At 39.9% G+C, this 12,526-nt stretch overlaps 1 protein-coding gene across 1 annotated transcript in view; it reads right to left on the bottom strand.

Annotated features, from left to right (window-relative positions):
• Positions 1-395: 395 nt before the first annotated feature.
• Positions 396-12,526, bottom strand: part of ZFP28 (ZFP28 zinc finger protein) — a 15,679-nt gene continuing 3,548 nt past the window's right edge. Inside the window, exons 3-10 of the mRNA XM_011932419.1 lie at positions 7,974-8,100; positions 7,677-7,772; positions 6,462-6,625; positions 5,719-5,833; positions 5,296-5,391; positions 1,593-2,172; positions 693-1,421; positions 396-608 (exon numbers count right to left, since the gene is read on the bottom strand). Coding sequence (XP_011787809.1) covers positions 470-608; positions 693-1,421; positions 1,593-2,172; positions 5,296-5,391; positions 5,719-5,833; positions 6,462-6,625; positions 7,677-7,772; positions 7,974-8,100 — 2,046 coding nt within the window. The 3' untranslated portion in view covers positions 396-469. The remainder of the gene's footprint in view (positions 609-692; positions 1,422-1,592; positions 2,173-5,295; positions 5,392-5,718; positions 5,834-6,461; positions 6,626-7,676; positions 7,773-7,973; positions 8,101-12,526) is intronic.

Genomic DNA, 12,526 nt, shown 5'->3' on the forward strand with positions numbered 1-12,526 from the left:
GGAGGCCGAGACGGGTGGATCACGAGGTCAGGAGATCGAGACCATCCTGGTCTACACGGTGAAACCCTGTCTCCACTAAAAAATACAAAAAACTAGCCGGGCGAGGTGGCGGGCGCCTGTAGTCCCAGCTACTTGGGAGGCTGAGGCAGGAGAATGGCGTAAACCCGCGAGGCGGAGCTTGCAGTGAGCTGAGATCCGGCCACTGCACTCCAGTCTGGGCGACAGAGCCAGACTCCGTCTCAAAAAAAAAAAAAAAAAAAAGAGCTAAGTTTACTGAGCACTTAATATGGACCAGACATCATGTGCTGAGCACATCTCACGCGTTAACCAATTAAAGAAACTATTAAGTTTTACAAGAGGAGTGAATAAGTTACATTTACACTTATGTGAAGAACTAATAAGGGACAAAAAGAAAACAAAAGGGCAGGGAGACGGGGTTTTAAACTCAAACAGAAATGACGTCCTGAGGCTATGGGAGGGAGGATGGATTCCAGAGAAATCTGGGAAACAGATCCACAGGATTTGACGTGGAAGGTAAGGAGGGGCATGTTGACGACTCTCCAGCATGAATTCGCTGATGATGAGCTAAGTGTGCAGTCTGCCTGAAGACTTTTCTGCTTTTCTTATAGTTATAAGATCTCTCTCCAGTATGAACCCTCTTATGTTGATTAAGGTGTCCAATTTGGATGAAGGTTTTCCTACATTCCTTACATTCATATGGTTTCTTTCCAGAATGAATTCTCTGATGTACACTGAGGGATTGACGATGACTAAAGGCTTTGCCACACGCACTACATTCATAAGGTTTTTCTCCAGTATGACTTCTGCGATGACAAATAAGGGAGGATTTTGTCTTGAATGCCTTTCCACACTCAATACATTCATAAGGTCTTTGGCCAGTGTGCAGTCTTTGATGTTGAGTACAGGATGAGTTATCACCAAAGGCCTTCCCACATTCTATACATTTATAGGGTTTCTCACCAGTGTGAACTCTCTGATGTTGAATGAGGTGTGTGGTCTGGCTGAAGGCTTTACCGCATTCCTTGCACTCATATGGTTTCTCTCCTGTATGGGTTTTCTGATGCTGTGCAAGGTGAGCCTTCTGGGTGAACGCTTTACTACAAACCTTACATTCATAGGGCTTCTCTCCAGTATGGATTCTCTGATGAGTGGCAAGCTGAGAACTGATGCTGAAGGATTTTCCACACTCCCCACATTCAAAAGGCTTCTCCCCAGTATGAATCCTTAAATGACTGGCAAGGTGTATATTCTGCCTAAAAGCTTTTCCGCACTCTTTACACTTAAAAGGCTTTTCTCCAGAATGTACTCTTTGATGTTGAGTGAGTGATGCATGATGGCTGAAGGCTTTTCTGCAAACATCACATTCGTATGGTTTTTCTCCAGTATGAATCCTTTGATGTACAGTAAGGGAGGACCCGTACCTGAAAGATTTGTGGCATACATCACATTTGTAAGGTTTCTCTCCAGTATGAATTCTCCTGTGTTGATTAAGCCCTATGTGGTCACTGAAGGCTTTCCCACAATCGATGCAATCAAAGGGTTTCTCCCCAGTGTGATAGTATCTCCAGTGACGGATAAGGGATGTGTTCTGGATGAAAGCTTTCCCGCACTCAATGCACTCATAGGGCTTCTTGCCAGTGTGACATCTCTGGTGTCGGGCAAAGGACGAGCCATCACTAAAGGCCTTTCCACACTCATTACATTTATAAGGTTTCTCTCCTGTATGAATTCTCTGATGAACAGTAAGAGATGAGCTCTGGGTAAAAGTTTTCTTACATTCATTACACTTGAAAAGCTTTTTTCCTGCATAGATGCCTGTCTGTTTTATTACCACTGAACTTTTTTGAAAATTTTTAATTGAATCACGATTATGAACTTTCTCTTCTGAAACGTCCAAATGGAACCATCTTCCAGATTTGTTATACGTATGTTCTCTTTCCTTAGAGAGGGTTTTGTTATGAGTAATTGGCTCTTCCCTGAATTGTGTCTCTTGACCTACTGCAAGCTTCCTTCCAAACACACAGTCAGAATCCCAATTTTCTCCGAAACTGGAACACTCAAGTTTAGTGTTTGCAGTTCTGTCTGTTTCTCCTTCAGCATATGAATCTTGCTTTGGAAATAATTCCTGGGTCTCACGTACAGATCGCTGGCCTGAAAGATACCAAGAAAACACACATTTCCTTTTTCATGTGCTAGGAAAAAGGAATCTGCCAAAAGGAAAACTAGTGAATTAATTCACTGATTGGTGAATTCATCAACATACATTTTACACCTCTAAAAACTATTACATTTAGGGCCAGGCACAGTGGCTTACACCAGTAATCCCCGTGCTTTGGGAGGCTGAGGCGGATCACTTGAGGCAGATCACTTGAGGCCAGGAGTTCAAGACCAGCCTCCACAACACAGCAAGACCCTATCTCTAAAAAACTTTTTAAAAATTAGCCAGGCATGGTAGTATGTGCTTGTAGTCCCAGCTACTCAGGAGGTAAAGGCAGGAGGATTGCTTGAGCCTAGGAGGGTGACGTGGCAGTAAACTATGATCAGGCCACTGCACTCCAGCCTGGGCAACAGAGCCAGTCTCTGACTCAAAAAACAATAATAATTTTCACATTTTCCTGGTTACTTCCACAAGCCTGAAAACATCCTCAGTTCTCTGGCCATTCCACAATGAAGCCTTTCATTTTCTCTTTTTTTGGCAATAAATATTTTTCCAGCTTTATTGAGGCACAGTTTACAAATAAAAATTGTATATATTTAAGGTATAAAATGTTTTGATATGCTCATATATGGTGAAATGTTTACCACAATCAAGCTAATTAACATATCACCTCACATAATATACGGTCACTGAATTGTACACTTTAAAATGGTTAAATTTTATGTGTCCTTTTCTATAATAAAAATATGTAAATAAAACAAACGTAAAAAATATGTAAAACAAACATGTAAAAAATATGTAAAATAAAACAGACCACACAGCAAAATACAGAAGATAAGAGAAAGGTAAGGAAAGAAGGGAAAAATGAGAAGGAAAGAAAGAAAAGGAAGGAAGGGGATACAGGAGAGAGAAATAATAAGTTACAGAAGGTCAAATAAATGTATTATATTATCCAAATGGGACATCTATTCATTTTTTAAAATCTAGGAGTGAAACAAATGAAAAAATCAACAAAGTACATGCTTCTATAAATGAAGATAACTCCCAAGTTAAGCTACTATATAGTAAGAAATACCATATGCAAACTTCTAGACCACAGAAAATTGGGGGAAAATTTTATCAAACTTAGAAAAGCATTCATATCAATGTTGCATAAATACAGGAAAATATACAACCAATGGAAATGTGAGTAATGAGTAAAAACACACTATGAATAGAATACAAACTCTAAATAGATTTAAGTGCACATATTCTCAACATCATAAGTAGTTGGGGAAATGCAAATTAAATAAAACATTTTTCATCTAGCAGCATGGCAAAATTTTTTTTAAACTACAAAATAGCCATATTGGTGATGTCTAGAAACAGTATTCTCATATATTCTTTACCAATGGTACAGCAAAATATCTATGACACTTTAAAAATATGTATGCTTTGACCATGCAAATTCATTTCCAAGCATATATCTTCAAGAAATATTCTGACATGTAAGCAAGAAGATATGTACAAACTGGACCACTGTTGACTATAGGTAAAAACTGGAGAAGACCTCCTAAATGTTTAAATATCCTCAACAGTAAATAATTTAAATAAATTATGTATATTAATATGTTATAATACTAAATAGTCATTAAAAATGAAGTAGAACTATATGTGTTAGGTTGTTAGGCACACAAATAGGATAAATCACATTAGAAATAATACACTGGACTATATAAAAATTGAGAAATTTTAACATGCCATAATTTTAAAAGACCTAATTAAAAACTCTTATTGCCATAGGTGAAAAATAGTTTGAGACAATGTATCATAGAATTAGTATGCTTATATACACAGCAATCACTGAGACTGTTAAGAAAATATTTAACACACAAGAGAAGTGGGTACGAATGACAGACATTTTACAAAAAGATAAGAGAAAAACCAAATTTACAAAAAAAGTTCAATTTCTTTCATAGAAAAAGAATAATTTTCGTGTATAATCTTTCAACAGATAATGAGCACCAGTTTTCATGTAAACAACCAATGCTTTCAAGATGCAATTAAACTCATCCATCTGATTGTTGTAGTTGTTGCTAGTCGCCAAACACAAACAACTCTCAGAGCCCAGCAGGTGCCCACACCCGGGAATACAGCAATCCCCAAAATACGTAGTTTTCACTTACCTTGGAAAATCTCTTCTATCTTTAACACTAAGAAATGTAAAGCAACCTAACTGAGCAATGACATATACAATGTGGAACCCACATGAAAAACATGTGAATGCATAACTGAATATACACTATAATTTCTACTATGTGAAAAATGTGTTTATCCTAACCTAAATGGGTCTAAGGTGTATGTTGTGATAAGGTCATGGTTTTCTATTCTTTTGCCAAATTAAACAGTTACATTTTCTACAAACCATTATTTCTATGGAAGTTTCCTTTCTTTCCCTTGTGTATCGAGAGGAAAAGATCCTTTACTTCCGCCTTTCTTGCAGTTCAACTTCTGCCTACCTGTCCTACTAAAACATAGAAGCCATTGGGAACAACATCTCCTTTGTCTCTGTAATGCCCTATTTGAAATTCTGCAAACTCGACTTCATGCAAGCTATCCATAAACATGTCTTATCTTTTCCATTACAGTAATTCACTGACGGTTTACATTTATGTGCAATTCTCTGTTTCCAATCGCCTGCCAATACTCAGCAGATTGGCTCAGTCACATAACTTTCGATTTGTGGTTCTCACAGGAATGGATGCATGATGAAAACAATAGGCTATTTAACCATAGAAGAGAAAACCTTTGGAAGTCAGCTCAAAAGTGCATCAGGGTCCAGAAAAGGAAGTGAGTGGATGATACACGTCCCAGTTCCTCATTTAAGGAAGTAAGTGGATGATACATGTCCCAGTGGTCAAGAAAAAAAGGAACTGCAGGGAAATGGGAGTTACTGGAGAGAAGGGGGCAAAGGAGGAGGAAAGAATTATTTGGAAATCCTGGAGTTCAATTTTCTTTCTAGACCCGGAGAGCCTGGTAAAGTTTCCTACTGTATATTAGTGAGGATGCAGCCTTTTTAATAAAAGCTCTGCTTTCTCTTACAGTGACTTTTCCACACTAGGCTCTCCTGCACTCACCTGATAACAGGCTTCCTGTCAGTTCTTGCTTCACCATCCAGGGCTCCTTTTCTTGCTGTAGTAAAGAGACTAAATCTGGCTTAGCCACATAATGTCCTGCAAAAGTGAAAAGAGAGGAGGTTTGGCCAATACTCTTGGCATCCTAAAATTGAGAACCACTCCTTGTTGATAGAAAGTGTTACCGCTGAAAGAAACAGAAAAACAGGTGACTAGGATCTGAAAGACACAGAAGATAACGCTTTAAGCATAACAAAGACACCAACTTTCACCTCTACAAATGCCAAATTCTTGTCTTAGGAATCCACAACAAAAATTCAGGCCAGCACGTCACAAGACACTCCCTCCCTCCTCCATAATTCAAAACTGGTTTGAAAATGGAGGTACCCGATGATAGATTCAGATACGGGAGAAGGACATCCTTACCTGCTGATCCCAGGTCACTATGGTTCTCCCATATCCTATTCTTACAGAAATTCTTCTGAGCTGGGTGTAGCTGCTGGGGGAAGTCAACAGCCAGGTTTTTGATAGTCACCAAGCCCTGCAATGGTAAAAGCATGTTTTTTAAATCAAACCATGTTCATGAACCCACCTGGTCCCAGTGGGATGGACTGTGTCTACACACTGCAAAAAAGGCACTCCATAGCAAGAACTGCAACTTAAGTTCTGGTACACCAGGTCACATAATGACAGGGCTTAGTTATAGCATATATGTTTGGGGAAAAACACAGAAAAATAGGAGAAACTTTCTGCTATGGAGAATTTGTCATACTTATACACAGTATGAACCTTTTAACACAGACGGAAGGCTTTCCCATATTCATACAAATTATTCAACAAGTCCACAAAGTTTTTCTCCCGTATGAAATCTTTGATGAAAAGGAGGGGTCGATATTCTGCTCAAAGCTTTCTTACATTCATCGCAAGTCAAACAATTCTGACCTTGACAGATTTGTTTGTAATTCATTACAACTCAGTTTCCCCCTCCACTGTTCTTATGTGTATCGAGATTAGGCACACTCTGTTCTGAGGGGATAATCTGTCTATAAGAAGTATTGTATTCAAATGAAAACTTCTCCTATAGTTATTGTAGTCATGGTCTCTTCCCTCAAGAAGAGTTTCCGCATGAAGGATACTTCCTCTTGCCTGAAAAGTGTCTTCTGACTTACCGGCTGTGTGTCAAACAGAGCATCATAATCCCAGTGTCCCCCTAACAGAGAGTACTCCAGATTATAGCTTGTGAGTCTCTCTGTTATCACTGCCTGGGATAGCTTTCCTTCACAGAAGTCCTTCTTGAGAGGTAACTCCTTGATCTTCCGCATAGTCTTCAAGTCTGAAAGATATAAAGAAGGCAAATATATCTTTTATCGTGTTAGTATGAAGAAAAATTCCAAAATGTAACCATTAAATTAAAAGCCACAAAAAAGCATACAATAGTCACTTACTTTTATGGAAGAAAATGAAAAGCAAATCGTTTTGAAAGCTTTCTTGTATTACTAGCAATATTCAACCAACCCTACATTCCTAAATTTGTGTAGCCATAGTCCTAAAGGACACAATAAGACCTTTCCCACCTAAAAGTTGAACAAGAGTTCACATTATGTTTTTAGCAGAAGACTGGAAAAAGCAATTAAAAATCAAGAGAGAAGGGAGCTCACAAAAAAAAATGTACAATAAAATGTCTAATATAAACAGAAAGTGGAGGCTATAGAAAAAAACTGCTATATGATCCTTATTTCAGCTTTAAGTCAACTCTTTTTCACTCTCCATTTCATCTAGCAAAAATTTCATCTCTATTTCTACATACCTCCTTTTTTTTTATTACAATGCTAACTAATAAAAGTCCAGATCCTGGCCTTAAAAATGTAAGTCTTCATAATTAACTAGTCTCAACAAGAGATGAAGGATCTGCAGGAAGAAAAAACAGTTTTATGTCATTAAACTAGCTTGAAGTATGTGATGTCATATGATGTTAAACTGGAAACTTCACACAAACATTCTTGTTCTCTGATGCTATATGATGACCCATGTGAGTCACTTTAATTTATAACTGTCAGTAACTTGTCCTGGTGGCAATGCAAGCGTTTCCTTTAAATGTGAATTGAACAAAGAAACCTTGTAAGATTCTCAGTTCTTTAGAATCTGTTACCATTTCCTATTAGGATAAAACCTCTGAAAGAAATCTATAATTCTAATTCCTTGTCTTACTTGATAATTTGCTGTTCTGGAAATAAAGCTGTAGTTGAAATTTCTGTATTCCCAAATAGTATAAATAACAGATACCGCAAGAGGCTTAGGAAGAGCCTGCTGAAGATGCTGTGTGTCTGAGGCAGCTGAACTGAGACCAGCACTGGCCTCACCCTACTTGGTTCTCCCACACTCACCTGGGCACCAGGCTCTTGTCATTTTTCTCTTCACTGTCCAAGGCTCTTTTCCTTGTTCCAATGAGGAGATCACATCGGGCTTAGAAACACAAAGTCCTAGACACATAAAAACAACCTGGTCGCACACTGCGTGGCTGTCCAGACTGAGATGCAGGCCCCTCGGCTTGACGCGAGAGGGCAGTGCAGGTCTTGGTGACGCGAGAGGGCAGTGCAGGTCGTGGTGATCAAGGCATGAACGGCTTCTTAGTCAAGGAAGTGGGTAGGGCGAGGGGTGGAAAAAGGGGTGGGAGCCCTTACCCAGCGATGCCAGGTTCCTGTAGTTCTCCAACATCACCTTCTTGTACAAGTTCCTCTGACTGGGGTTCAGCCACTCCCACTCCTCTTGGGAGAAATCTACGGCGACATCCCCAAATGTGACCAAGCCCTGAAATGATATAACCATGTTCTTGCTCAACCAGTGCTCATGCCCCGACATGACTGGGGGGCTGTTATAGAAAGAAATGTGTCCTCCGACAAAGCTCCTACATTAAAGTCCTATTCCCCAGTACTTTTGAATGTGACTGTATTTAGAGACAGGGCCTTCAAAGAGGTAATTAGGGTTAAATGAGGTCATATGGGTGGGGCCCTAACCCAATCTGACTGGTGTCCTTATTAAAAGAGGAAGAGATACCACGGTGTGCACAGGGAAAAGGCCACGTGAGGACACAGGGAGAAGACGGCCGTCTGCAAGCCAAGGAGAGAGGCTTCAGGAGAAACCAAACCTGCAGGCACCTTGATCTTGGACTTCCAGACTCCAGAACCTTGAGAAAAGAAATTTCTGTTGTTTAAGACACCCACTCTGTGGTATTTGTTCTGGCAGCCCTAACAAACTAACATAGGGGTCTAAAGAGTCCTTGTCTTCATTTTGAGTAAGAGACTATAAACTCAGTACTCTGGAGATCTAGTTAGGTATTATACAGCTAGCCTCATTCTGTCTTAAACTCCAGGGAAAAGAGAAAAATATGGAGACAGTCCCTGCCTTTGGAGAACTTGCAATTTTGTGGAGGTGAAAGGAGGCAGCCGCAAGAAAAACCCCTGACATCAATTCAAAACTATAAATAATGAAGACTAACTTGTTCTATGCACAATAGGTACTATAGCACTGTCCAACATGGGGACATTTGAGTGGCCTGAAGCAGCGTAAGAATGGGGCAATAAACTTGAGATGAACCTCAAAGCATCAATATTATTCATGACTAAACTGGGTTCTAAGAATTTCTATTTTTACTGTTAGTGTTCAGTAGAGGTTCGTTTAAAAAAATCTAACAATATTCTTTTTCTAAAATGAATATGTAATAAGAATGAAAAACACTATAATGTTTTAAATTAATGAAATGCCTTTAAGAACCAAGGTGCCGTGTTGGAGAAGCTAGGCATTACGAGGAGCTATCAGGAGCACGTTTGCTAACAGCTCGGCATGAGCAGGATTTTCCTGACCGACGGGCAAGATGGGCTGCTCAGCTCCTGCTGGCAGATTTTTATGCAGCGTAGTTTTACAGTTTCAGCCTACAACTCTGATATGTTCCAATGTATTTTAAACATTTATTCAGTTGCAACTCTAATCCCAGGAACCTGTGGCCAACAGAAGGCAGATTTAAATGACTAGCAGCTGTGGGATTTTCCAAGTCTAAACTGAAATGAACATGCAAAACAGTTGGACTACCCCAAAAGCTGAATTACAAAACCTCACTTGGTTACCTAATGCCTCTGTGCCTCAGTTCCCCAGCTATAAAATGGAAAAAGCAACAATACCAACCTTATAGATTACGTTTTGGATTAAATGAGGCAATACATACACAGCACTTAGAACGTGCAAGGCACAACGGAAGCATGCAGTGAACATGACTTATGATGATATGATGATGCTAACTGTCATAACTCTCATTCATAGGGATGCTCCTTCTGCTTGTCACCCTTGACCTATATGTGTTCAGGCAGTCCTCGCCCAGTCCCCATTTGTATATTCTAGATAGAAAAGGCCCCATACTATGAACTGACCACTGTACGTCTGCATGAAGCCTGGTGAACCTGATAATGTAACCTTCAAGTTCTCTTACGGAGCCTTGAGCTCCCTTCAAAGTATCCAAGCCAACCCTGTCTTGGGAAACACACCTAGATAATGCCCTGGACCCCAATAAAGGCTCCAGCCCACAGGTCCCTCCCTCCCTCTTGGTCCCCACCCTTTGTCTGGGCACGTGTGTCTTGAATGTCTCTGGGCCCCTCCAGTAAGCCCCGCAAGGTGTGCTGGTGACCGTTCTCTGGAATCTGTGAGTAATACACAATCTTTTTGCCATTCTGCTCTGAGTGTTCCTCACCATGCTGCATCTGACTACATAAAACCTAATTTAAATACCTCACTTAACAAACCACAACACCAACCAAGAGCTGAACCTTTTAAAGATTCACATTATTCTACTAGAAACAAAAGTCCCTTTGAGGTTTGAATTTCTGCTGAATAATATACAATCACATGTTCTTCAACATGCTACCAAACTTTAAGGACATTTTTAACTGAATTGTGTAAAGATAGGTCAAAAGGGTTTTCTAAGTGATATCCTGATTTGAGTGAAGATCAACTGCAGAAGTAGTTGAATCAGTCAACTGCAGAGCTATACTCTCGATGGCAAACTCATGATGGAGAAATTTCCTAAGCTGGGGACTGAAAGGCCCCCTGCAGTGTAAACCACAAGGTAATACTTGCAGGAAACAGCCAAGAACTGCTTAATGTCCTTGAGCAAAAGACACCCTAATATGGCTACCTGAGCAAGCTAGTCTAGAACAAATGCTGGTCAGCTCTCAGCAATAATTTTGCAAGTTGAAGCATCTTGGCATAAAAGAAGAGGAACTTATTTGCTTGCCAAGAAGAATCAATCCTAGTTTCCCAGGCTGATCCTGTTTATGCATTAGTGATCTGCTTTTTATTTATTTATTTATTTTTTTTGAGACAGAGTCTCGCTCTGTCGCCCAGGCTGGAGTGCAGTGGCCAGATCTCAGCTCACTGCAAGCTCCGCCTCCTGGGTTTATGCCATTCTCCTGCCTCAGCCTCCTGAGTAGCTGGGACTACAGGCGCCCGCCACCTCGCCCGGCTAGTTTTTTGTATTTTTTTCTAGTAGAGACAGGGTTTCACCGTGTTAGCCAGGATGGTCTCGATCTCCTGACCTCGTGATCCACCCGTCTCGGCCTCCCAAAGTGCTGGGATTACAGGCTTGAGCCACCGCATCCAGCCAGTGATCTGCTTTTGTATCACTGGTTTGTTACATGCCTTCAATTTAATCACATAGAGGGACCCAACTTTAGCAACATACATACATCCTCCTAAGACATTTTCTGTTTTTTCGGACAGCTCTTTATGCACAGAATCAATGACTTTTGTTTTAAAAATGTCTTTTACTGTAAATAACAGCAATAACAATAGCTAAAAGCACTTACAACACTTCAGACACTATTCTATATACTTATATATTAGCTTATTTAATCCTCACAACGATCCTAATAATACTATTACTATTCCCATTTTACAGATGAGGAAATGCTGAGCTGTAACATGCCCAGGATCACAGTCAGTCAACTGTAGAGCTGGGTTTTGAACCCAGGAGTCTGACTCCACAGTCCATGCTCTTAACCTCCCCTTCAGGTGTCAGCAAAGTGTTTCTGTAAAGAGCCAGAAAGTAAATATTTTAGGCTTTGTGGGCCACATGGCCTTGGCCACAGTTCTTCAATTTTTCCACTGTAGCACAAAAGCAATCACAGATAATATATAAACAAACAAGTATGTTGTGCTACAATGAAATTTTTTTTATGCACACCAAAATGTGACTTTCATTTAATTTTCACGTATTCTTCTTTTGATTTTTTTCAACCACTGAAAAATGTAAAACTCATTTGTAGCTTGTGGGCCACACAAAAGGAGGTGGTGGTGGGCTGGATTTGGCCCATAGGCCATAATTTGCCCAGTTCTGTCCTATATTACACACTTTTTTTTAAAGTACGCCATCTAAGTGTCTTGCCTATAAATTTCTAAAACCGTCATGATGACATGAGGATGCTGCCAGCTAACACTAGTAACCTTACTGTGTGCCACGTACCTCGTTTTAGGCACTATACACAACTTAATCCTTACAAGAACTGCTTGAGGCGGGTCTAATTATTTTCCTCATTTTATAGATGAAGAAAATGTGGTCATGTGAGTTGCCTGAAGGTTATGCAGTGATGAGATGCTAGAGCTAGCATGTGAACCTAGTCCGTGACCTTTGACCACTTTGCCATTCTCCTTCTATTAAAACTTTCCACTCTGATAGTAGCAGTAATACTTAGTATCCATTCACCCTGACAGTGAAACAAGTTCCAGTAGAAAACACGTTTTCAGATAAAAATAAAACGAACTTTCCCTAACTGATGTCTCCATCAACCTATTTAATTTAGATGGAGACAAAACATTGTCAAATGCGCAGGTCCTGTTCTTATTCCTGTTGCTGCAACATAAATATGCAGACTTCAAAACGGGTTTCACATTTTTACACTACACCACAGAGAAAACATTATACAGGCACAAAATCTACTCCTGATGTAGGCATCTGATGTAAGTTAACTCATCTTAATATACATATGAACTGGGTATGGTGGCACATGCCTATAGGTCCAGCTACTCAGAAAGCTGAGGCAGGAGAATTCCTTGAGCCCAGGAGTTTGAGGCTGTAGCACACTATAATTGTGCTGAAAATAGCCAATGTACTTCAGTTGGGACAAAACAGTGAGACTCCCGCCCCTTAAAAAAAATTATATATACATATACATATATAAAAGTATATATA

This window comes from Colobus angolensis, unplaced genomic scaffold (genome assembly GCF_000951035.1).
Source record: "Colobus angolensis palliatus isolate OR3802 unplaced genomic scaffold, Cang.pa_1.0 Scaffold96, whole genome shotgun sequence".
NCBI lineage: Eukaryota > Metazoa > Chordata > Mammalia > Primates > Cercopithecidae > Colobus > Colobus angolensis.